The sequence below is a fragment of the Mytilus edulis genome, chromosome 3, assembly GCF_963676685.1.
Source record: "Mytilus edulis chromosome 3, xbMytEdul2.2, whole genome shotgun sequence".
Lineage (NCBI taxonomy): Eukaryota > Metazoa > Mollusca > Bivalvia > Mytilida > Mytilidae > Mytilus > Mytilus edulis.
This window is the reverse complement of record NC_092346.1, coordinates 73,331,118-73,358,177: the sequence shown is the minus strand read 5'-3', so window position 1 is coordinate 73,358,177 and position 27,060 is coordinate 73,331,118. Positions and strand designations below refer to the sequence as shown.

The 27,060-nt window shown below is 32.2% G+C and overlaps 2 protein-coding genes across 3 annotated transcripts; both read left to right on the top strand.

Moving 5' to 3' along the window:
- The first annotated feature begins 712 nt into the window (after positions 1-712).
- Positions 713-13,022, top strand: LOC139517378 (uncharacterized). Of its 2 annotated transcripts, XM_071308362.1 has the most exons (4): positions 713-788; positions 6,947-7,848; positions 11,350-11,415; positions 12,722-13,022. In XM_071308362.1, exons 1-4 carry the CDS (start codon positions 724-726, stop codon positions 12,757-12,759), a joined length of 1,071 nt encoding a protein of 356 aa, XP_071164463.1. In that variant the 5' UTR covers positions 713-723; the 3' UTR covers positions 12,760-13,022. The 2 variants fall into 2 exon arrangements, with proteins under 2 accessions (XP_071164463.1, XP_071164462.1); XM_071308361.1 differs by lacking the exon at positions 713-788 and having other exon boundaries at positions 6,663-7,848.
- A 7,012-nt stretch (positions 13,023-20,034) lies between these two features.
- Positions 20,035-22,878, top strand: LOC139517377 (uncharacterized). Its single transcript, XM_071308360.1, has 3 exons — positions 20,035-20,421; positions 20,761-20,938; positions 22,000-22,878. Exons 1-3 carry the CDS (start codon positions 20,155-20,157, stop codon positions 22,752-22,754), a joined length of 1,200 nt encoding a protein of 399 aa, XP_071164461.1. The 5' UTR covers positions 20,035-20,154; the 3' UTR covers positions 22,755-22,878.
- The last annotated feature ends 4,182 nt before the right edge of the window (positions 22,879-27,060 follow it).

Below are 27,060 nucleotides of genomic sequence, written 5' to 3'. Positions count from 1 at the left end.
TGGTTAATTTTTATTTTTAGGGAACTCGATGATGAGTTCCCTGAAAGTCCCTGTTAAAGGTATACACACAGGAGATATAAGAGTAGGAATATGATTCATAGACAGTTGTAAAGTTGCTATCATATTGATCTTCATCCGAACAGTATTTTTTTAATACAGCTATACAGCTACACCCGGGTAAATGAATTTTAATAGTCGTATCAATATTTTCAATGATACACCATATGTTGTTTTCTCGAAAAAGAAAGGATGTGTTTTGCTTAACACTTTATTCTAGTTCTGCCCTTCCTCTCCTGTCAGTTCTATTCAGTCATGCATTTGGTGTTTATTATTATTTGGAAATGGAAAATGCAATTAATCTCGGATTGATATTTGGATTATTCTATATGTCGTCTCTGAAAAAAAGATATAAGACTTGTAAAGAAAATTATAATATACCTTTGATTTCGTGTCTTCAAAATGTTACATACACATGTAACAATATATATGTACCACTAGTTACTCAATAACAGTTATTTCAATTGCAAACAAACCTGATATAGCTTATCACAATCGTACACTATACCCTTTCATTTTTATTATTAGTTCTATACAATGCCTTGACGTTCAAACCATTGTTTTATGTAACTATATATAATTAATTAATAATATATTTCAAAGACAAAAATTGTTCATGTGTATAAAGAAAAATGATACACACACGTGTCAAATATAGGTGATATCATGGACAAATATAAAATCTTGCAACTAGCAACTTTTGATATTCGGTATATAACACTTCGAAGAAGGTGAGTTCATATAAATTATGGTCTATATTACTGCTCAATGTTCATACAATAAATTTCATGTATAGAAAATAGATGTATTATGTATACACTAAACATGTAAATTTTGCATCCACATTGTAAGGTGTGAAATCACTGTTAAAAATGAAAACAACGCTTTATGAATCTCATGCGTCTAAAAGTGCTTTTCTGGATTTACCATTACAAGGAACGTTCAGAGAATCTGAAATCCGAAAAGTAATAACATAAGACCTGAAACAGTTGAAGAGCTACATGACCTATATGGACCTTAAGTAAGAGCCAAATATAAATTAGGTCAATTTTGCCATAGGGAGTTTAAATCTTAAGTTTTTTCATAATTAATAAATTCATAAAGTTAACGGACAATTTTAGAAATAATTAATGTTTGCTATAAATCATGTCATTACTGAAGAACTGGCTATTTATTTGGCGATACCTTACTGTCCGTTTTATAAATTGGCATCAAAACCGTATAGAGCTGGCTCGGCAAGCATTCAAATTATTTGGCAGTGCTTTGAATCCCCCGACTGATATATTTATACCTGTCTGTATCCTTTGTTCAGTATCCGTGATTCTGTATTGTTATGATTTAAATGGTACATTCAGGCAATGAATTGTAAGTATATTGAAATTGAAGTTGCGAACAGCTCAATCAAAGCTGACTATAAACCTTTGGTCTTTTTAACATAAGTGTTAGCTTTGTAAGTCCCAATTATTTAGATAAGTGTTAGCCTCAGTATTTCCAGCGTATATACGTTTTTTGTTTTACAATATCTGCAATTTTAGGAAGTGATCGGTGCCAAACACGTACGTTAAATTAAAAAAAAATAGCTATCACTTTGCGCTATTGTCTAATAACTATAGTCGCCACAGTTTTTAAACAATGACAGAAAAGCCAATAGAAACGTTATCTATTTTTGTACGTAAAATGTAAAAAACGTGAAATGTGTCAGAGACAAAAACCCGACAAAAGAGAAGAAAACAGCCCAACATCACCAATGGGTCTTCATCGCTGCAAGAAAATCTAACACCAGAAGGCGGGCTTCCGCTGACCCTTAAACAATAATGTATATCGTAGTTCAGCAAAATAGACGCCACAGTACACTCCGAAACATACATTAGTTCTGTTGGTTTCCATTTTTGTACATCTCGACAAGTGATTTAAAATATTTTCCCGCTTTTTAACACCTGTTTGTTTCCAATACCTTTTGCTAGACATAGCAGCATTCAGAGGATATTTACCATCGTCAATGTAAAATTCTAAGGTACATTTCTGTACACTCGTTCTGTAGGAATACACATTTGTCAATAGTGCACAATGATGACCGAACAAACCACAGTATGAAAACATTTCCGCAAAAATATTATGTTGTTGGCAACCACCATGAGATAAATACCATACAAAGGACATGATTAGCTGAGAGGTAATACGTCTTAACTGCCAACAATACGAAGTTCAGATGAAAATAAAATGAACAACAGTGCAATTTCTTGTCAAAATATTTCACGAAACCACATACTTAATAAGTGGTATACAGATCGACATTAATTTTCTCTTTTTAACTGTATATCACTGGAAACAGCAATGAAATCATTATCTAAAGTAATTAAATAAACATAAATAACGTGACTGTGGTAAAATATGTGACCTAAATTCAAATCAAATTAATTTATTCTGCTATAACAGACAACAAGAATATTAAAATAACATGTTGTTTAAATCATTGACAGTTAAAACGCCTGATATCCTGATTCGCTAATAGGTTTGAATTATATGTACGCAAAGATGTAAACATATAATTTGTATGAATTATAAGTCGTAACACGAAAATATGAAAATCTACTTTTAAGCCATAATCCAAACTGTAGTTATTAGAAGTTTTTGTAAAAATTTCAACTATATGTAACCATCACTGCTGGTGATTCGATGGATACATTTCTTGTAGAGTTGTTATTTCTGTGACTGTATCTTGCATTTATTTGTAGGATCCTTTACAATAAATATTTCATTTGATCTGTTAGTTTAGTTTAAACATATTTATTTATAGTGGATTGGGAAACAAGTTTTGCAACTTATATTAATTCCTTTCCATTTTGCGGGTGCGAGTGCTGCCTTGTAGTGGCATTAGCCTGCTCTTTTTCGAAATCTACAAGGGTGTCTTTAACGTGCAAGAGATATGGCTCTCTCTTAACGTGTGTCAGCCATTTATCGTCACATCTGATCTGTTACAAGTCCATCTGCATGCCTGCTATATCATGCCCTGTATTAAGACGCTAGATTGAAACAGTCGAGGAAAGGTAACACCCGGCCACCGAAAGCTTTAATTTTGCGAAGCCTAGGTGGCTGAGTGGTCTAGCGTGTCTGATATAGTGCATGACGATTTGGTGTCACGATATCTCAGTAGCATGAGTTCGAAAAAAACAAACATTATGAATGAAATATATTCATAAATCGGGTGTAATGTATGTGGGTATATTATGTTAAATTATGTTAATTGACACATTATTGTAATTACAGAAGTCACCATAATAAATAATCTACTGACTAATTTACTTATATACACAAGTGTTTTTTAGTTCGAATGTTCAGGCATACAAATATGACAATAAGAACAATAATGAATGATGAGATATGTACTCAATAAACGCCAAAATGATGTATAGAAACTGTAAAGCTCCTTACCTAGCTTCCGTAATTAACATAGAGCATTTATTCATGGCTATATATATATATATTGTTTGGTTGATGTTTAGACGAGTTGTATATACAGAATGTACACAACCATGTATCACCATCACTGCTGGTGATCCGATGGATAAATCTGTTGTAGATTCGTCACTGGTTCAGACGTACTTATAAATATAATTATTTCTGTGACTGTATCTTACATTAATTTGTAGGATCCTTTACTATAGATAATTTAGCTGATCTGTAAAACATAACATATTCATGCCTTATATATCATGTACTGTAGTACGACGCTAGATTAAAACTGCCGGTTACAGTGCAGGCGATTTGGTGTCACGATATTTCAGTAGCATGGGTTCGAATCCCGGCGAGGGAAGAACAAAAAATATGCGAAAGCAAATTTACAGATCTAACATTGTTGGGTTGATGTTTAGACGAGTTGTAAATACAGAATGTACATCACCCACGTTTGGCATGCCACAAAACCAGGTTCAACCCACCATTTTTTCCTTTAAAAAGTCCTGTACCAAGTCAGGAATATGGCCATTGTTATATAATTGTTCGTTACTGTGTGTGTTACATTTTAACGTTGCGTCGTTTGTTTTCTCTTATTTTTGAGTGTAATTTCACATTGCGAAGACGTGTCACGGTACTTGTCTATCCCAAATTCATGTATTTGGTTTTGATGTTATATTTGTTATTCTCGTGGGATTTTGTCTGATGCTTTGTCCGTTTCTGTGTGTGATACATTTCAGTGTTGTGTCGTTGTTCTCCTCTTATATTTAATGCGTTTCCCTCGGTTTTAGTTTGTTACCCCGATTTAGTTTTTTGTCCATGGATTTATGTGTTTTGAACAGCGGTATACTACTGTTGCCTTTATTTATTGATACTACCTTTCTTTTGTAATTTTTTCTTTTCAGGTGCATCCTGGTGTAAATTCGCTGAACAATTATAATATAAACTAATACAAAAAATGTCGTTTATTTGGACCGAACTTATAATGACACTGAACAATATGGAAAGCAAATGTCAAATGGCACGCAATTAATTGGGCTTTCTTTATAGACTTGTAGTTCGGAGTCAAATGCGCGAATTACCCATGACTGTTGTGCGATAGTCGTGCGACAGACGTTCGACAGTCGTTCGACAGTGACACGACAGTACCACGCGTATCCCATGACATGAAAACCGGAAAAATAGCACCAAACAACTCACGATTGTCGTACGACTGGCGCACGACTTTCGCAAGACTCACTTGCGACAAACGCACGACAGTACAATAACAATTCTTTTTTTCTGTACTGTTCCCATCGTGGAACCATCGTGGACATGTCGCAGCTGATGTGACCACTCGGAAATATTTTTTTGACATTTTGCACAACAGTGCCACGACAACAATTTTTTAGATCTTCCACGACAAAAAATCGTACGAACTGTTGTGACCGGGACTTTACAGAGTAAAACAGTGGCATGTATATACCTACACTTGAAGTGCTTTGACAAAAGAAACAAGATTCGACACATAGATTTTAAACTGAACATGTGATGAGTGGATTGTAGCCAATTTAATCAATATACTCCAACAAAAATCATTAAATTAATCAGCTGATTGTTATTTAGTGATGACCTATCCAAATATACACATTTTAATCTTCTTATCATTTTATCATGATTTGTTTTGAACAATGTAAATTGATTTGCGTTTAATTAACTAACTCTGTCTGCACGATATGATTTTAGAAGAAAACAGTATTGTATAAAGTTAAAAATGAATATATTAAAAAAAAGTTCCAACGTAATGTCCTCGTCTTTTACTGAAATATGAATAAAAAAGAGTCAACACGGCATTATTGCTCCGAAGTATAAATATTTCATAGAATAGTGCGTTATCTTTCTCTATTTGCAAACAGCATGAAAGTATTCCATACGATCAAATATCGCTTAATAGAACGTGCAGGTGATCAGCTATTGGGTACAAAAATAAAACATAGACACTGTCACAGTAATTAAAAGTATGATTTATATTTTAAAACTTCTAGTAATACAGTTATCGCTTTTTAACCTATATCTTTATAACGTTTGATTATTTGATTAGATTTATGTTTTAACATTTTGTGTTAAATAGTAACACTGTTTTATCAATGCTTACATCAATAGCCAAAGTGTGCATGCCAAGTACTTTTCAAAACAGTCAATTAATTTAGCTCCGCTATCGTTTAATGGGGCCATCAAGGCCCCTGATAATCAGAACTTGACCTATGACATAAAATATAGACACACTTCATTTATCATGTGTTTCCTAGTCTGTGAAGTCTACGTTCACGTTAGACTAGTCTTTGAAATTCACGTTTGACTTTTCTGTGAAGTCTATGTTTGACTAGTCTATGAAGTCTACGGTTGAAGAGTCATTGAAGTCTACGGTTGAATATTCTTTGAAGTCTACGTTTGAATAGTCTTTAAAGTCTACGGTTGCCTGTTCTGTGTAGTCCACACTGTATGTGTTGTTCTTGTTAAGCAAAACGCAAATGATAAAAAAATATCTCATTTTGTGACCTTAAATTTGACATTGGGTAAATATGGTCTAGTTGAAGACTGGTTTTATATAAAAAAAAAAAAGGTCACTTCAATCGAAACGCTTGAGATTAAATAGAAAGTACATAGTGATCTACACGTATCTCATATTTTTATGTGTCTTTTTAAAGTTGGTGAATTTCCTCCAAACCAAAATTGTGTTTCCAGAGAAAAGGATCACAATCTCTACCGATTTACCATCAACTATACAATTTCGTATATGAGAACATTGAAGTGCACCATTAAAAGAGAATGATTTAAAATAAACAGTTGCATCTTTTGTATTTCAAAACTTTATCATTGCAAAAGAAATAAACATAAGCAAAATCCGCCTTTATGTAACTCAAACATTATATATGGATTAGATTGTATAGCACATACTTCTTAAGGTAATGTATTAAACTCGAATAAAAGGGTTAATTCAACAAGGTTATAACAATAGTTCAAAACAGATTGTCAGTCACAGGCTAATTGTTCCTATAGAAGTAAGATTTAAACCTACATACCGCCATTATTGAACAATATCTTACGGTATTATCGAAATTAAAATCTACCATACATTCTTATCGAATAAGTTTATGTCTGTGAAAAAACATAATATGATGTGTATCTGGACGTGTTAGACTTTTTGAATCCATCTTTTATAGAAAACTTTTAACTTCAAATTTGAAAAGGAATATTTAAACAAGTAGTGACACTATCATTTCGGAATATATCTTACAATCTAGTTGTATATTACGGATGTAGAAGAAGGATTTAATATAGATCATTTGAATTCTGAGCAAATCCCTATGGATAAAATGCCGAATAAGCAAGGGCGGAAAAAACTGTGTTCACCGCTTGATGCTGTCATTAACAATAATTCTCTTATCCTTTCCAGAGAAATAACTAATGAGAAGTCTGCAACAACACTGGAAAGATCACATACAATGTCGCTTTTAAAAGATTCGTATTTTAATGTAAATGAAGCACCTTCCTTACCTGAAGACAAGGAATACCACGTCTTCTTCAGCTACGAATATGCCAATCGTGACAGAAACTGGGTAAAAGCTGTAGTTCGGGAACTAGAAAATAAAGGTTTCAAGTGTTGTGTCTATGAAAAGGATAAAAATCAGAGCCAATCATTTTCTTCAAACATTCAGCATTTTATTGGCAAATCCATGAGGATTGTTATAGTTTTATCGAATACTTACATTAACGGTGACTGGGCAAAAATGGAATTGGAAATTTTGTCTCGAGGAAACGTCAACGATTTAGTCTTCATTCCCGTATTGATCGAACCTTGTAATATTCCACCGTTTCTAAAAGACTGTATGTTCATTAACGCTACTTGCAAGCAAGTTAAATGGTGGGATCAATTTTTGGAGCTGATTCGAGGCGCTTGTCCTCAATTACCTCCAAAGAAAAAGTACCACGCGTTTTTCGCACACACATCTAGAAACAAGCCATGGGTTGCAGATGTAGTGAAAATGCTTGAATCACCCAAGGTTGGAATAGTTTGCTGTTATCCCGCCAGAAATTTCAAAAAAGGACAATCAAAACGAGAATCAATAGAACACGCGTTGAGACGTTCAGAAAAGGTAGTTGTCGTCATCTCAGATGATTTTGTCAATCAAGAATGGAGACTTTACTATGAAAATAAGGTTCGCAGTAAAGATATAATACCGGTGATTGTTGAAGATAGCTACATCCCACCTGCTTTAGACGAATGTGAAGCAATAGATGCAAGATCAGACGAGTTTCATTGGTTACCAAGCCTATTTTCAGCTATTACGGACAGTGGTCAGTACGATATTTGTTTTTCAAAGGTGTTTAACATAATTTCGCCAGTGATTCTGTAGAGCATTTGGTACATGTCCTAATAATATGTTGCTACTTCAGAATATTCTTGTTTTCCAACTTTACCTTCCTGCTCTGTTCGGTTTGTTGCAACATTATATTAAAGATTCACGTTCAAGTCGTGCAGGTTAATAAAATCCAAACCTAGAAAATACCGTAGAAAATGATTATCCATATATTGTCAAGAATTTTGCTACGAAACAAGAAATCTAGAAATGTTGAAGCCAAATCTAAATTCATGCAGTTACACTTAGCCGCCTGCAGATCAGAAAATACTGTGATCAAGTACAAAGAAAACGTAGTGGGTCTTGTTCCTCCATTGGTGTCAAAAATTAAAAAATCTAATAAAACTTAGTCGAATTTGAACATCAGACAGTCTAATATCTAGTACTTTTATATTGATTTTTAGTGTCTTAAGTTTTTGTTAGTTTTTTTCAGTGCTGTTTTGCCGATCTAATGAGTCCAAGTTTGATCCTTTTCACCTTTTTACAGTGCTTTCTTTTGTTGTTTTGTTTTAATACTGTCTTAGGTTATTGGAGGGTCGAGGGCTTGCAAACATATTTTACCCCGCCTCCTAACAAATAGTATGTTGAAGGTAAGGATTCTGTAGTAATCAATGGTTATTATTGGTTTTGTCAATCCTATCAGTAATTCGTTTATTGCTTTTTTACATGAACGTTGGTTTTCTCGTTTTAATTGTTTTACATTTCATCATCATGTAAGACGTTTTATAGGTTGATTTCCGCCGTCAAATAGAGATCTATTCAGTATGCCTTGAAGGTTGGGAATAAATAATTGATTTTAAACTTAACAAAACACGACCTGATAAGATTCTTCTTGTACAACTACAGTACTGCTTTTTATAATTTACCATATGGTTAAAGGTAGTCAACTGCTTGTATGCGTCATCTTGTCTCAGGTGAATAGTTTTCTAATTGGCAGTTATACCAAATCTTCTTATTGTTATATTGACGACGTAGACTTAACCGCACAAGGTCATATTTTTTTTTACTTCGACAGTTGATGACGTCTTTACACTAATTCTGATTTATTTTACTGAGGGAATAGTTGATCGCTCATAGACATTTTTATCCCCGTCAAATTCTATATGTTTTCGGTGGTTGCTGTAGATCATATTGTTTTGGACGTGAAAGTAAGCGAATACTATATAGGAAACCTTACGCTTATTGAGAAATTATCTTTTAAACCTTTTTCCATTTATATGTTAACCAAGAACTTCCTTTCAAATTTTGTCAAAAAGTTTTTCAGATTTGCGTTTTTTTATCTTCATTTCAAATGTTCAAGCAGAGAAATTATAAATAGATTGTCAAGTGTTAAAACCTTTCTTAAAAACACATCGCGGTAAAATCGTCAGAATATTGGTTGAAACGTTTGTTTAAAAAAGGATAACCAACATAATCATAGGATTTTTCTTTCACTTTTTTCTTTATATTGGTATAGTATTACCAGCTATGCTACCCTTCGAGGGGGGGGGGGATTCCGGTATCTTATATCACTTTTTTTTTTTTTTTATAAATATCGATATATACTGGTTTGGAGTTTCCTTTATATATTCATTTATTACAGCATCTTAGTTTTATCATTTTTCAATTTCATTTTTATGCATTTCAAAATTATTATCTTTTAATATGTTAATTCACATCTTAATTCAGTTGTTTAATCTGTTCTCCATCGAGCGGTAGTTAATCAACCCCCATTATCACCAATAGGTGCGAATACTTATAAATAACTAATAAAATACTTCCACAAGTGTCAGTCAAATAGTTCACATTCAACAGATCTAGTGGAGTTGGTTGGACTGCGTACCGTATTTGCTTTTTTTCACGTTGTTCAGACAGACTATACACTAACATTTAAAAACGAAATACCCACCCACTTTGGATTATACCAGTTAATCCTTAACGATAGTTATTAATTTTAATAAGATTATGATTAAACTGAAATTTAAAGTAAACAAATATACATTTACACTACAACACTGATTTGGATTGTTTTCCACACGGTTCTATAGGAATTATTCAGAATGTTATTCCTATTTCAGAATGTCGTATTAGAAATGAAACGGTTATTATTATACTCGAGCTCAAGAAACCTTGAAACAATTTTACGAAAAAACAACGGCCTGATTTATGACACTATAAGTAAAGGCAACAGTAGTATTAATACCGCTGTTCAAAAGACATTTATCGATTAAGAGAAAACAAATCAGGTTTCCAAACTTATACCGAGGGAAACACAATCATCATCTATTAAAAGAAAAAAATTACAACAGAAACATTAAAGTGTACCAAAACATATGCCAATGCTACATACATAGAAAAGAACTATTTTATGAAAACTGCCATATTCCTGACTTGGTACATGCCATTTTAAGAACTAATGGTGGGGTGAACTTGGTTTTATGACTAGCAGAACATCCCGCTTATATGAAAATGTCAAAACAATACCGCTAAAATGACAATTACGTGATAGGAAAACAGTACACATCAATGCAAGAACACTCATAACAGAAAAAAATACATAAATAAGTAATATAATAGTACACATGGTACATTTCGACATGTAAACCATAAAATAACAACGAACACCTAAAGTTAATTTACGACAATACACAAATACAGAATAAGGGGCTTATGATCTCTGTGTCACACGAATGTATCTAAGCCACACAAAAAAAACTGTCACAGGTTAATTTCTAAAAATGGATTATAACATTGGAATTAAGTTTGTAGTGGTGTTATTTGATGTTTTTTCTAACAATTAAAAGAATGTTAATATAGAACTGTTTTTAGTATTGGTGAAATTAATTGTATTTTAAACGAAATCATACGACCAGATTTGGGACAGTCAAATATACATTATGGATGGGTTCAACATGTTTGCGAGCCCTCATATCTCCCAAACGTGACAGTGGTGTTATATTATAACATAAGAACAAACTGTCAAACTAAATTTCAGTAGCAAATGGCTTGACTCGTCTAATCGACACAAAACGTGGGTACGAAATGGTAAATGTTGGGTACGGAATGGCAGATTTGGGTACGAAATGGCAGAGGTACGAAATGGTCAGGGTACGAAATGACTTGCTTCCAAATAAAGACATAGTATCGAGCTAAGAGTACTCCCAGCTGTTCCGGGAAGCTTGTTCTATCCGCAACTAATAATCATTTTTATTGTTTGTTTTATCAGCATATTGTATTGAAAACAAAGTCCCAGGTCAGCAAAAAATTGAGGAACAAATAATAATTTTTTTATTAATGCGCATTGTTAGAGTTTCGTTTATTATAATAAACAGATTGAAAGAAAACTTATCCAAGGCAAAACATTGAAAGTTGTTTTGCTCATAAAATGATTTTCAAAAATGAATGTTAAACCGGAAAAACTTTTGCAAACGTATCTACATATATAAATCTTCAATTGCAGTATATGTGCCATCTGTGACAAGTTTATCTAGAGATGATCCAGACTACGCCTCCACCAGTTTATCAGGTAAGTTTATTACGAGTACGCCTCCATTAGTGTGTCAGGTGAGTTTTATTCCAGAGAAAGTTCTGAGTACGACTTCAGTTTTTTTATCATGTTAATTTTATTCCAGAGAATTAGAATAAAATTGACTCGATAGCAGAAATAAGGAAACATAAGTTTACTACTGTACAATAGTCATAAATCGATTGAGCGAAAATAAAATTCACAAACCAAATCCGAGGGAAACACATCAACTATAAAAGGAAAACAACGAAATAACAGAAAGACTGAACTGCTGCAAAAACAAACTCAAAAACACATATAAACAGACTATTTGACAACAACTGCCATATTTCTAACTTTTTTCGGGACCTGTTTAGAATTAATGATGGGTTGCACCTTGTTGTACGCCTAGCCAAACCTCCCTTTTTTTGGCAATGTTAAAAATATCCCAAAAATGATAAAACCGTATTGTAATATCTTAGTTACGGTCAAATGTTTATAAGTTAATACGTTTCTATTTAAAATTTCAAAATACAGAGAACTATTTAAATGTATAACTAATGTCATTTATTCCCAAACTCTCATAAAAGAAAGAAAGTCCTTAATTAAAATTAAAAAAATTATAACCCACTATGTGGTGTAAATAACAGATAGCATACCACTTGATTGTTTGAATAACTAAAACGGTAACAGTATATTTTTCAAATGTTCAAATTGTTTTTAACACATATGCAATAAATGCCACGATTAAATTTCAATGTTATATTCTATATAAAGTTTAAACTAACGGCATGTTTTTTTTTGTGATACTGATAGTAGTTATCAAAGGCACCAGGATTATAATTTAATACACCAGACGCGCGTTTCGTCTACATAAGACTCATCAGTAACGCTCAGACCAAAATAGTTATAAAGCCAAACAAGTACAAAGTTGAAGAGCATTGATGACCCAAAATTAAAAAGTTGTGCCAAATACAGCTAAGGTTGTCTATTCCTGGATTAGTAATTAGTAATGCTAATTTTCAAGGTTAACCCGTGGGCTGTATGAAAAAAAATGTTTTCTGCAATAACACTCTTTAGTCTTATGTTTGGCCCTTTAAATGGACAGACTGTCTACCGTAAAAGATCTTTTTTTAGTTGCAAGCGGTTAAAAATTGATAAAAAAGTTTTCTTAGTTTTCAGTAGATGCTTGTATCTATATTGTGTAACAAATTACATATTTATTTAAAAAAAAAAAGCTATAAGTAATGGCGAGTGCTTTTTTTTTCATTTATCACAACACCCATGTACGTATATATTTCAAATGCTATATTTCTTATATTTTCAGATATTAGCGAAAAGAGTCAAACAATATCGGTTGTTTAACTAAAGTCCATGTTTAAAAAACGATTAGAAAGATTTCATCTTAGCTGAGTTTTAATATTAAATACATTAAGAAACAAACAGAAACTAGGAAAATAAGTGATAGAAAGTAACTGTAAAGTATACTAACTGGAAAATGAAATATATTCAACACGAATGATTGTGTAGGTGGAAATGGAAGATGAACTACTAAATGATGTTGTTAATATAATATGACGTTATTCAGCAATTCATAATTGATTGTTAATAAATCTATTTGTTAAATACGTCTGTTTTGTATTTATGCATATCATAGAAATCAATATGATATGCACGCTTTTTAAGGTTTTTTTTTATTACATATTGAAATAGTAACCTGTACGTATACACACCAGGATAGAAAATTTACAACAACCCATACTAGTATTTATAAATAAAAACCTTAATCACCAAGAACAAGCAATGATTAAAAGCGACCACAGATATAAATTACAAATTGTCATATTATTTAAAGCTTAACATGTCGATATAACAGTTAACATTACAATTGAATGATCAAATGAGAAACAGACCCTTGGAATAAGCCTACTCTTAAATGTTATCATTTGAACACTAAGATTAAGATACATTGTCTATGTACATTTGTTTTATTGTTACGTCACTGATTTTGATACTATTAAATTAAAAAATACTGACTAAATGTGTAATCATAAAACGTAATGAACACATGTCGATGCTTATATTTATGCATTACCCTTTTTTCTTTTACAGTTATTTATACAAACAAAATATATGATAGTGACACAATAATTTTTTGATATCAACAATGATGTTTATCAATATTTATGAATGCTTTTTTTAATATCTAAAACAGGGAATAAGATTGAGAATGAAAATTGAGAACGTGACAAAGAGACAACACCCCGACATCAGTTTCAAAATTTAAGGAAAATGTGCAAACATGAAATGTGGACCTTACCGTATTGTTGATACATATGAATTCCCAACGGCTTGCCACATGTCTTTTTTATAGCGCTTATTACTAAATCCATTGGATTAATATCTAGTAGAACTGAGAATTTGATTTATTAATCAGTTGCAATTGGCTTTAAACAAGCTTTCAGTAGATGCGAGTTATCTTATATCGGTGTTTTGTATCATAAGTCTTTTTGTTACTTATTTCAACTGACGTTTGAAGTTTTTTTGTCGTGCTGTATGAAAGGCCGTTCGTGTCAAAAACCCGATAAAGTGACGCGTTAACATTTAACGCGATAAATACAGTTTTAACGCGTAAAGAAATCAATATATTTAACGCGTTAAACTTTGAAATTATTAAGTTGGAGATTTAACCTGTGAGGGAAAAACGACATTTATCACGATAAAATACCCGTTGCACTGGCCTCATGTGTCATAATGAATCACATTTAACGCAACAAATTCAATCATCGTTTTGACGCGCTAAAAAAATCATTTAACGCGACACAATGAAAATAAAAAATAAAACAAGGAAGTTACAGTCAGAAAGACAACCATCACCTTGGACAAAATTCAGGACTGATAACGAATAGAGAACGGACAGACAGATAGAAAGTCTCTTTGAGCTTTGCAGGTAGGGCACTAATAATAGCGCCAAATTCAGGAAACAAAAAATGATATGGTCTCCGTACATGCCTAGTAGACAGAACAACGCAGTATTTAGATGTACAAAATGCCGGAAAAAAACCGACTTAGTAAGACGTAAAAATAAAGAATAGATCATCTCCCCCCTCCCCCGCAATATCACACGGTCGTTCGCTTAACCCTATTACCAGTGAAACATTTGGCACAGATTCATAACCTTATTGGGCATAGTTTACTTGATGCACGATGCATGCTATTAAGAACCTCTTGTTTTATACATGTTTACAATTCATACAAGATTGCTAGCTGATAAATAAACTCATCATAGATACCAGAATTGAAATTTTGTATTTGCGCCAGACGCGCGTTTTTAAAAAAAAAAGACTCATCAATGACGCCAGAATGTAAAAAAATGATAAAAGGCCAAATTATGATTTGTCCTCAGCTATCTGACTGACAGCCGTGTAACAATTTCCCATGGTAATATTTAACTGATGTTTGGTTGATAGATATAGATATGTTGTCACCATCTTCAGAAAAACGCATTTAAGTTGCTTTTAACGCATTAAAATAGCATTTAACTCGTTAAAGTTATATTTAACTCGTTAAAGTTATATTTAACTCGTAAAAGTTATATTTCACTCGTTAAAGTTGTATTTAACGCGTTAAAGTTGCATTGAACGCGTTAAAGTTGCATTCATGGCAGATGGGGTGTCTAAATTATAATCCATAGAATTTTTTAATAATTTGCCAAATTGTAGTTTATATCCTGCTTGTTTAAAAACATTAATAAAAAGGATGGATCACGGGACTTAATTTCACACTACAGGTTGTGCAAAATTGATCGATTTTGTATTGATTATGCATGGAAAACCTAATTTTCCGCAATAAAACGAAAACTACACCATTTAATTTTGAGATAAAATATGAGGAGATAGCTCCAATATTATGCTTTTATATATAAAAAAAAACAAAAATGAAAAAAAGGGGTGTCACCGAACTTGTTTTCTTGCTACATAATAAAATGGGTAAATTCCTAACACATTCTATTGTAAAAGTAACACTATCTGAATTATCTGCCCTTGCATTTGAGTTGCCTCCCCTTTTTTTGGCAAAGTTGGAAAAAGTGGATTCAAACATAAGTATTCGTTTTTTTTGTTAAATACAACCATAAATATGATAAAACATGGCATTTTTCTATATTATAATGAAAATTCTTGCACATGAATTACCTACTAATCTAAAAATTTGCACATTTTGTCAAAGATCTAGACCTTGTTTTCTGGTATTTCAAAATCCAAGACTGAGGAAGACACCCTATCTAGTTGCTTTTAACGCGATAAAGTAGTATTTACGTTACAATAGCATTTAAAACGCGTTTAAGTTGTATTTAATGCGTTAAAGTTTCATTTAACGCGTTAAACTTTCATTTAACGCGTTAATTCTTACTCAAACGCGATAAGTAATTAATGACGATAATATATATATATGTGATAAAAATCTGTAAACTTTATCGCGTTAATTGACGAAAATATGACACATCTGGCCATTTCATTTAGTAAGTTTCGAGTAAATCTGACGACTTAAAACGTTGTTAAGGTGAAAGAAGAAAAAAAATTCGCTAATTTTTTGTAGTTTAGTGATTAACGCTTTTAATAATTAAAAAACGCGTTAAAAATATATTAACGCGTTACTTTATCGGGTTTTCGACATGAACAGCCTTTCATAGTGCTGTTACGCCATTGTCTTATGTAAAAGGGAGGGTAGAGCTCTTGTAAACATATATAACCCGATATCTATTTGAAGGTGTCTACGTCAGGAGTCTGTTATTTAGTGATTGTCGTTTATTGCTACCTATTATATTTGTTTTTCGTTTGTTACGAGTTTACATAACTCAGGTAATATTTTCCTCGATATTAGTATTTTTCATTTTTCATGCCAAAATATAGACTTAGACTTTGTGCCGTACGATGACATACTGTTGCTTACATTTTTATCAATTTTTTCTTTTTTTTAACTACATAATAATTTTATTCATCAAATATTGCTTGTAAAATAAACCATCAAGATTCCAAGCTTCTCCTGACGTACCCTGTTACAATCCACTGACTGCACAGGGAATAATCAGCTGATTAAATTAATTGACATACATTTTGTATACAAAACACTATATTAACAATACTAGAAAAATATTCATTGATTATGTTTCTTTTAATTGTAAGTAGCATTGGACTTATTTTCTTATGTCCATTAGTCAATTTGGTCTTTTGCATATCTCATTGGCAATCATACCACATCTTATTTTCATGACGTTCAACCAATACGCATAAAAATACATTCGAATGACGTTCATGTACATAAATCAGTATGACTTGAACCTATTTTCATTGCAACCTTATGAAATTTAGAAAATATGACTTTCATATATCAAACTTATTAGAAATAATGTTTTATTGCGCCCCATATGTTTGCTTCGTAATTGTACTGTTGGAATAAACATAAGTGTTTAAATGGAAAAAAACCAAAAAAACATAGGTCTTTAAAAAAAGGCAAAAGTAGTATACCTTTGTTCAAAAGTCATAAATCGATAGAAAGAAAACAAATCTGGATTACAAACTAAAACCAAGGGAAACACATCAACAATAAGAAGAGAACAAAGAAAAAAACCGGAACACTGGCATAGCATGCAACAAAAAACAACGCCAATATACAAAGAGACGGTCTATTTGATATCTGCAATTTGAGGACTACCTTAATATCAATATTATGAAATGAAATTAACATATTGTACAACTGGATGATCTAAGCATAGTGTAGATTTTAAACGTATTTCCCTCACTAGAGAATTCAAAAATAGCTGATAACAAACATCGTGTACCATTATATACTTAAAAAAATACTGAAACTCAAAAATTTAACTTTGTAGGCGGTATTTAAAAATATTATTTATGATGTAAGTATACAAGTACTACATATTTTCCCCGTAGGCCATAAAACAAAACAGATTGTCTGATTGGTAGACTGATAGCCTAGGCTGTGATAGTTGTCGTTAGTTCGAGCACCGACGGACCAAAGGTTGAAAACTGACCTGAATATTCCATTCTCAAATTTTTCACCATAACAGAAATCATTCAATATTAAATATGAAATAGAAACTTTTCAATAATATTCAGGTGTATTGTTACTTGACTTCAAATAACCTTATAGAAATATACTACAGACAACAAAAATTGACCTGTCATTCAAACTTTAAACATAAAACATGTCTAACTGTAAAATAGTTTCAAATATTTAAAATTCACAAGATAATGGTGACCGTATGATGATACAGATTATGAACTCGTTTCTTACCAACATCTCTAGCTAACTGCAGATCACTATGAGGCAATATTGACAAACAATTTTCATGTATTTCGTTGTGTGCAATCATAATAAACAGTTGACGAGACAAATATGTAACATAATTAGGGTAAATTAATAATCACAACGATTTAATGACATTATTATCCATAGTTTGTTATTTTCCTGCATATCAGTCGTATTTAAAGCACACAAACAAATATATATGATGTATTGCTTTGAAGATAAATATGCATCAGAGTTAAAATGACGTGGATGTAAGCAAAATGTTTCTTTCGTGGCTGAGAAATGTCTATAGACTACAAAAAGAAATATAATCTTGTGTAAAAAAGCTAGATTTAAATATTTTAGATGAGCAAACATGAAATCAACTATTTGTATCATGATTTATGTTTTAAAGTTCTACTAATCTACAATGTCACAAAGTACTATATAGTATTTTATTTTGTTTGATTGTCCGTCGTACATTAAACTTTTTTCTCAGGTGGTGATTTAAACAAGAGAGAAATACCCAAGCCCTAAGTATTTGACTGTTCATAGTAATTTAGTTTTCAATATCTACAAAAGGGGAACACATCTTGCATTCACAGCTCAACCTAAACTCCTTCCTGGATCTCGATAAAACTTTCACAGAATCTCTCTTAGATTTTGCAGCTTTGGTTTAAATGTCGATCTGGGTGTTTTTTTGTTTTCAAATACCAAAACATGGACTTTATGATATCTATATCAGGTTGTATTCAACTCTCCAAACCAGTATTTTGATTTCACTAATCATAAATATTTATATTTTTTACAAAATACAATATTTGTGTACCTCCTATTGATTCTGGCATGCATATACAATTATAAAAAAAATTCTTAAAGTTAGAGTTTGGTATAAATATTGTGTCCACAATATCTCTTACACAAATATTAACCAGATTTTATTGAACCTTTCCCTGGATGTTTTTTTTCGCAAGTTTATGTGCTAACATATTTATTTTACTAATATTTTTATAATAAATCTAAATCAAAGGTACCAGGATTATAATTAAGTACGCCAGACGCGCGTTTCGTCTACACAAGACTCATCAGTGACGCTCATATCAAAAAAGTTATAAAGTCAAACAAGTATAAAGTTGAAGAGCATTGAGGATCCGAAACCAAACAGTTGTGCCAAATACAGCTATGGTAATCTATTCCTTGGATAAGAAAATCCATAGTTTTTCGAAAATTTTAAAGATTTGTAACAGGAAATTTATTAATTTGAACACACAATTGATATTCATGTCAACACCGAGGTGCTGACTACTGGGCTGGTGATACCCTCGGGGACGAAACGTCTACCAGCAGTGGCATCGACCCAGTGGTGTAAATAAGTATCAAAAGTACAAAGATTATAATTTAGTACGCCAGACGCGCGTTTCGTCTACAAAAGACTCATCAGTGACGCTCATATCAAAACAGTTTTAAAGCCAAACAAGTACAAAGTTGAAGAGCATTGAGGATCCGAAACAAAACAGTTGTGCCAAATACGGCTATGGTAATCTATTCCTTGGATTAGAAAATCCATAGTTTTTGTGAAAATTTTAAAGTTTTGTAACAGGAAATTTATATAAATGACCACACAATTGATATTCATGTCAACACCGTAGTGCTGACTACTGGGCTGGTGATACTCTCGGGGACGAAACGTCCACCAGCAGTAGCATCGACCCAGTGGTGTAAACAGTTATCAAAAGTACAAGGATTATAATTTAGTACGTCAGACTAAGTTGAAGAGCATGGATTATAATTTAGTACGTCAGACTAAGTTGAAGAGCATTGAGGATCCGAAATTCCAAAAAGTTGTGTCAAATACGGCTAAGGTAATCTATTCCTGGGATAAGAGGCACACAAATTATCTAAACAGTATCGAATTTACCGCTGTGGGTACGTCTGAAAATAATTTATCGTCAAGTTTTTTCCGGTGTTGTTAGAGAAAAAAAAAGGAATTTATAACTATTTATAAAGAGATACATGATACATTTAATAGTGCAAAGCATAAAATGATGTATATTGATTAAGGGTTATCCTTGCAAGCGACGGAAATAAGAAAATAGAAGAGAAAGGTTAAGAGAAGTGTATTAATTGGTAAATAAAAAAATCTGTTACACATATTAGTTGATTTTATGTCTGTAAACATAATCTTATTAATTGAAGATATGAAAAGTCAAGAGTTTACAAGGAAGAATCGTGATTTGATATCTGTTATTGTTGACTTAAAACCAAGGATATAAAAGATATACATTCGTTTGTTGCATTAGTAAAATGAAAATCACATTTAGTTATAGCGTGTAAAGTATGATTGTACCATGCCTTACTGTTCTCTGACGTGTTACTTGGGAAATGATTGTTATCTCTCTGTCTGGTTGAAAAATTGGAAGCGTGCAAAGTATTTGACATAAAGTTTGCGTAAAAATGACCACTACTTTAAAGAAGTACCAGAAACATTCTAACCAGCGAGGTGAACTATTTGATTTTTTTTACATCCGTTCCTTAGTAAACCTGATGTCAAATAACGAGGAAAAGTTTGATGATGACACAGATGGGAGAATGTTGTTCGATGCCATTAGAAAAGGAAAACAACACTTAGTGAGGTTTATTCTTGAAGCATCTCCAGGAAATATTGTCAATGCCAGAGATTTCAACGGGAAAACTCCCTTGATTGTAGCATGTACTATTAAGGTAGGTATACATAAAATAATTAAGTTGTAATAATGTAGGATGAAAAGCGCTACGAATATAATAGATTTCATCTGAAAGAAGTATCTCATTAAAAATGATTTTAAACTGGTAAGACAAGAAAAATCGAAAACTACTCAAGCCATTACGGTGCCAGTATCAATATAATTTGCCTACTTCTGTCTTAAATATTAAGCATAGAGTGTTATTAGAGAGTAATGGGTCATTGTAAACAAAAGTATATGTTAAATCACCTTAATCTTGTAATTACTTGATGTTATAAAAACAGATAGGAAGGTTAAAGACTAACGCTATTTTGATGTATCAATTCTAACATTTTAGGAGGAGTTGAGACGTACTTCGGTATCCCGACTTTTACTCTTTCATGGCGGAGACGTCAATCTTGCTGATGATAATGGTAGAACACCACTGAGTTACGCCTGTGAAAAAAGATGCAACGACCTTGTAGAAGTCTTTGTTAAACACAGAGACATAGATCCCGACACGACAGATGATAAAGGTAAGTACAATACTGCAAGGTTTATGGTGTGGCTTTTAAAAATCTACTTTAAGGAACAGCGGCTGCTATAAGAACGAATGGCTGCATGATTCTCTCATTTGATAAATTATGCAATTACAAATCAAATGATGAGAAAAGTTTGAAGAATTAACTATGTTGGCATATTATACATTTCGAAATTGCAATAATAATACTAAAGTTGCACCAAAAATCACAAATAATGTCGCTTGTAGTACTTCCTGTCATCCTTTTGTCATTTCAAAAGCATGAGCTGCTCATACGTAATATGGACTATAAACAATCTTTAAAAGAATACAGCAAAATAAAAAAAAAATGCTCTTTTTCATTTCGGCCAACTGTATGAACTGTCATGGCTTTCTGTATTCTTAAAAACATATACGTAGTAAATAATGATATAAAAAAACTCCCTTTAATAAAGGGTGTTATAGGTACAATACGACAAAATCATAGTGTCACATACAGTTGCAAACGAAAAAGAGAAAAGAGTAGAACAAAATTATTCCCTTGAATTTGTCCTACATTTTAATGTCGTAAGACAATTCTGAATCATAAAAATATATCTTGTGAGTTTCAAAACACCATTTTGTTTTGTGGTGTTTCTGTAGAATATTTTGGAAGCATGAGGTCGCATGGTTACTTAAGCTTGTACACAAGGGAAAAAGGGGCATAAATTTGATTGGTTAACTTCCTGTGTTGGTTATTTTCTTATGCAATAAAATGTGATGTGAAATTTTGTGTATAGTACTGGACAGAACTGAATCGCAAATAAGTATTAAGGTTTTCATTCATTTTGTTTTCAAATAGTTTCTATAATTTTTTTTTCAAAGTATGTCTGGTTAGTGATTGTTTGCCTCTGTTCTTTTTTTCTCTCACATAAAGTTATATTATAAAGAAAAAAATATATATTAAACTATAAAGGTATTTTATTCAACTATATTTTTTTAAACATTTACGCGTGTTTTTTTGTAAATAATGATATAAATGAGAGCATTAACATCATGACTACAATGCAAATATTAATCCCCTTTCTTTTTCTTCAGGAAACAGTCCATTGCTGTACTGTACAATGGTTGGTAATGATATAGGAACCAATTCCTTGGTTCGACACTTCCGGAGGCTAGGTTTAAAAGTTGATAATGGAAACAAAGAGGGGTTTACACCCATAGTTATGGCTGCTAGAAATGGATTTATTTCATGTGCTAGGATCTTATTTCAACAAGGACAGGCCTCTTTGTGCGTACGTGACCCAGTCAATGATATGACCGTAGAAGAATTATTGGAGAAGAATGGCTTTACACTTGACGACTTGCTTCCATTCGAGAGACAACAGGAAGCGAAAAGAAGATTTAAGAAGGTTATCACGTTTGCAAAGCTGATGAAAGGATTATCATCCTCCCGACAGGACACTGGATATGATCGATCAGCTTTTCCAAGAAGATCGCTCGAACCGGTTACCGACAAGTTTGATAAAGAGCGTTTCCCTCCACCACGTCGATCAAATCTAAGATCAGTACCACTTCCACCTGTTAAGCTTTCTCCCAAAATCAAAGCAAAAGGGAAAATAAAAAAGTCTTTGCGACGGGATCGAATTGTTTCAAAACCAAATGGAAAATCAGTAATACCTGCAATCGGCAGTGAACGGCGGAATAATAAGGGGTTTCACAATGTCGACATACAAGCTTATGAAAATTTTTGTACGAAAGATAGCTCTGATTCTGATAACACTGAGGTTGAGACATGTTCCGAGAATGACGAAGAATCAGACTTAGAAAGCACAAGCGACGAGAGCATATAATATATAAACCTTTCATTGAAGAAATATAAAGTCTAGCACTGCGTTGAAATAATCAATTCCAAGAACATAAAATGTAGCTTTATTTTGGTTTTATCTTAATTAAATTCATATGTTGCTTAACCGTCGTTATGTAAAGTGTATCAATACCTGTGATGAGGAAAATAAATAAACGATATAAAATTAGATGTAGTATGATTGCAAATTATCTAACAGTGTCCAAATAACATTGATGTAAGCAATTGTACGCTACAGTAGACATTAAACAATAAGCAAAACCCTTACCGTATAGGCACTTCTAAAAATACCGACAGAATAAAAAGTGAAAAAAAACAACATCAACCGTCTGTGTTATGACTAAACAATAAACGATGTTGTAGATCAAAGATAATTACAATCTTTTTCGATATTGATTGAAAAAAACCGTTATCCGGAAACACATGGAAACTGATAGAAGTCATCCCAAACTCGGATGAACTATGAAAATTTTCCGAAAATAAGGCCAGATAATATAAATACTTCAATATAATTAGAATAGCATTATTTATCTATATTGATGTAATATTTATAATATTTTGTAAACGACTAACAATATGCAGTTTATCTACCTGAAGAATCCCTGAACTTCTGGTTCTAATGAAACAGGGACCTTCACTGAGATAGCTGTGTCAGTGGAGTAATTGTTAACAGCGAGCATTACTGTTGTTGAATAAAAAAAAACAATAAACGAAAAACAGATATAAGCAACAAAGACAAACACTGAATAAAAGGCTCCTGGTTTGGTTAAGGCATATATATAATGTAAGGGGTTAAACATATCTGTAATCTCTCAACCCTTCCATAACCTAAGAACAACTGTAATTCTCAGTTAGAAGTGGCTAACAACTAATAAATAATTCGTGTAGGTCCAGACTTAAGTATGAATCAGTACACCTCATGCGGTTAAAGTGTGAAGAATAACTTCGATTAGCAAAAGCGACCGTATGTTTTTTTTTCAATTTATTATCTAGAATGATGGAAAAAATTCTAGTAATGTTGTCTATTTACATTTTGACTCCTATGGGGAACCCCCATTTAGACCAAACATCGATTTAAAAAAAATGATTCAGATTACTAAGTCTCTTCTAAGTAAATACGCATCTTAAAGCAAACGGTTTTGAACATTTTAATGGTAATAGGTATTTCGAAATGAGACATCAGGTCGGAGGGTCGCCCACATACTCACTAAGGTTTCATGTACTCCTGTGAGACAAACATTTAAACTCAACATGTTGATTCGAGGATGCTCATATCAGACAATATATACTGTACAAATATTTATTTACTTTTTTTCTTAATTATTAACATTTTAAAGTCCGTTTGTCTCCTAAAATTAACTATATAACTGACCCCTTGCAATTTAGATTTGTGTTTTGTTACTAATTTTGATAATGTATTCAATATACCGTTGTTTAATATATTACAATAATAAATCGACTTCTTCAAACTGATCAACATTAAACTGTCAAGAAAAACCTGTATAATTGTAATCATATGCATTTTTTTTATACCTGATTGAATAACATGGATATAATCAGTTGATATATTTAAAAAGAGAGGTGAAAATTACTGAAGAGAGATTCAAACTTTTAAGTCGGAAACAAGCTTTAAGCGGACAAATGCCAAGACAAAAGACAAAAACGCCGTAAAGATGTCATCGATAAATAAGATTAAGGATTGCACTATCACAGTTAATATTAACATTTATAAAATAAGGAGAAATGATGGTAGCTATTTAAAAAAAACGGCATCTAGAAATTAGAACCAATCTTAAAGAGACAACCTACAGCCTGATTTATAATAACACAAAAACTAAAATCAAGCGTGGCAAACAGCAACTAGGCATACACTCGTCTTTGTCACATTAAATTCCTGAATTATTGAACAGAGGAATGTTTTATAATAGTATGGATAAACTATTTGAAGAAAAAAAAATCCATTTTCAATTTGCAGTAAAAAATAAGTTCATTTTAAAATAGATTATGTAGACGAAACGAGCCACGTTTCGTCCCCGAGGCTATCACCAGCCCAGTAGTCAGCACTTCGGTTTTGACATGAATATCAAATATATGGTCTTTTTTTATAAGTTTCCTGTTTACAAAACATTGAACTTTTCGAAAAACTAAGAATTTACTTATCCCAGGCATAGATTACCTTAGCCGTATTTGGCACTTTTTTTTGAATTTTGGATCCTCAATGCTCTTCAACTTTATACTTGTTTGGCATTATAAATATTTTGATCCGAGCGTAACTGCTGAGTTATGTAAATGAAACACGCGTCTGGCGTAATAAATTATAATCCTGGTACCTTTGATAACTAATTACCATAGCTGTACTTAACGACACCGGAATTTTGGGTTCTCAATTCTCTTCAACTACGTCTTTAATTGAGTTAAGCTATTTCAGTTGATATTTGATAGTGTGTCTTTCTATGTTGTAATGTTACACTATTATGTCAGATAATGTAAATGTTTGGTATCATTAAAACGTTTAAACCCGCTGCAAAGTTTGCACCTGTCCTAAGTCAGGAATCTGATGTTCAGTAGTTATTGTTTGTTCATGTGCTTCATAAGTGATTCTCGTTCCTTGCTTTTTTTTATATAGATTAGACCGTGGATTTTTAACGTTTTACACTAAACAAAATTGAAATCCTTTATAGCTTTCTGTTCGGCGTGAGCCACACTCTGGGTATAAGACCGTAATTTGACCTATAATAGTTTACTTTTAAAAATTGTGACTTAAATGCAGAGTTGTCTCATTGGCACTCATACCACATCTTCTGATATCTATATAAAGAATATCTTTTACCATATAATTTAACCTTTTTAATATCTTTTCATGCACGAAAACGGTGATGTGTTTATATGTGGTGCATACACGTTACCGGTTTGTTTGTGCTTTGATTGTTTGATTAAGTTAACTACATGTATGTGCTAAATAGGAAGATTTCTGTTTAATACCCTGGATGTAGGTACTTTAGAATTGATTAGTTTCATAATTTCATTCGTTGATGTTTATGTTATAAACGAGGGAAAAAAACATAATTATTCATGACTTATTATCATAAACATCAATTAATGAACGGTGCTAAATGGCCAGACCATTTAATTTTTTTTTAGATTCCACTATATTACATTTAAATTTCCTGTTCAATGACATAACATCTCCGGAATATATTATCAATAGATGACAAACCCGTATGTGATAAGCAATGTTATAAAGCATCAATTTATAGTAGCCTATGGAAGGAGGTTCTGTTTTGAGTGAGAATTGAACAGGTTCATGAGGGATTAATATTGGCCCTTAAATACACAAAGTATGACCGCAAAATCTAATAAAAGGATAAAACGAACAATGCAGCAAATACTAGGTTCTATAGAAGTGGCTATGTTGGGTGTTGTTGTTTTTTTGGCAATATATGTCGATTCGAAGGATGACATCATTATGAACAAAACACTCTCAAATCTAACTCTTATTCTTGTATTGTTCTGAAATGACCCAATTGCAATGATCAATTAACTGTCCTTTGGTTTAAACATTTCATAAAGATGGAAAAAATCTAGATAACGTCTTTTACAAATTGTGATTTTGGTGAGAGAGTTGATTCATTGGCACTCATACCACAACTTCATATATATCTAATCACAAGCTCGTTTTATCTCTGTGGTAATAAGTTTTCAAATGAAATCGTAAGTAAAACCTATTGAACTGTTGTAAAAGTGTCTTGAAAACTAAATTTATAATTGAATCATCGTACAAGGATTTTTACAAAATGTTTTTTAGAAAAATCTCACAAAATATTGACAAAAATATTGACAAAAAATAGTTCAATACATTTAAAACATTTCACCGGCACAAGTCCCTGTTCATTCAGAGAGTGGAGCAAGTGTGGTTCGATTGATTATTTACAACTATTATTTCCCCATACGCCTTATCGCTAATCCCGGCTGACCCGAGAATTTTTACCGCTTGAACTATTGACGTCATACTACAATCACTTTTCAATTGTGGCGTCAGATATTTTGTACTGTGACGCCAAAAATTTACGGGAACATGGGTGATATCCATAAATGGCGGACAAATAGCGAAAAGGTGTGTTATAATGGTAGTCTATTTGTTGATAATATGGAACAACACGTCAAACCTCAAGACAATATTGAAATCTATCTTGTCTCAAATTTGAATGCAAAGTTAAGAGATTACACTTGGAAATATCATAGACAACAGACGAAAAGTAAGGGTTGATATTCAAATGACAAGGAACATTAAG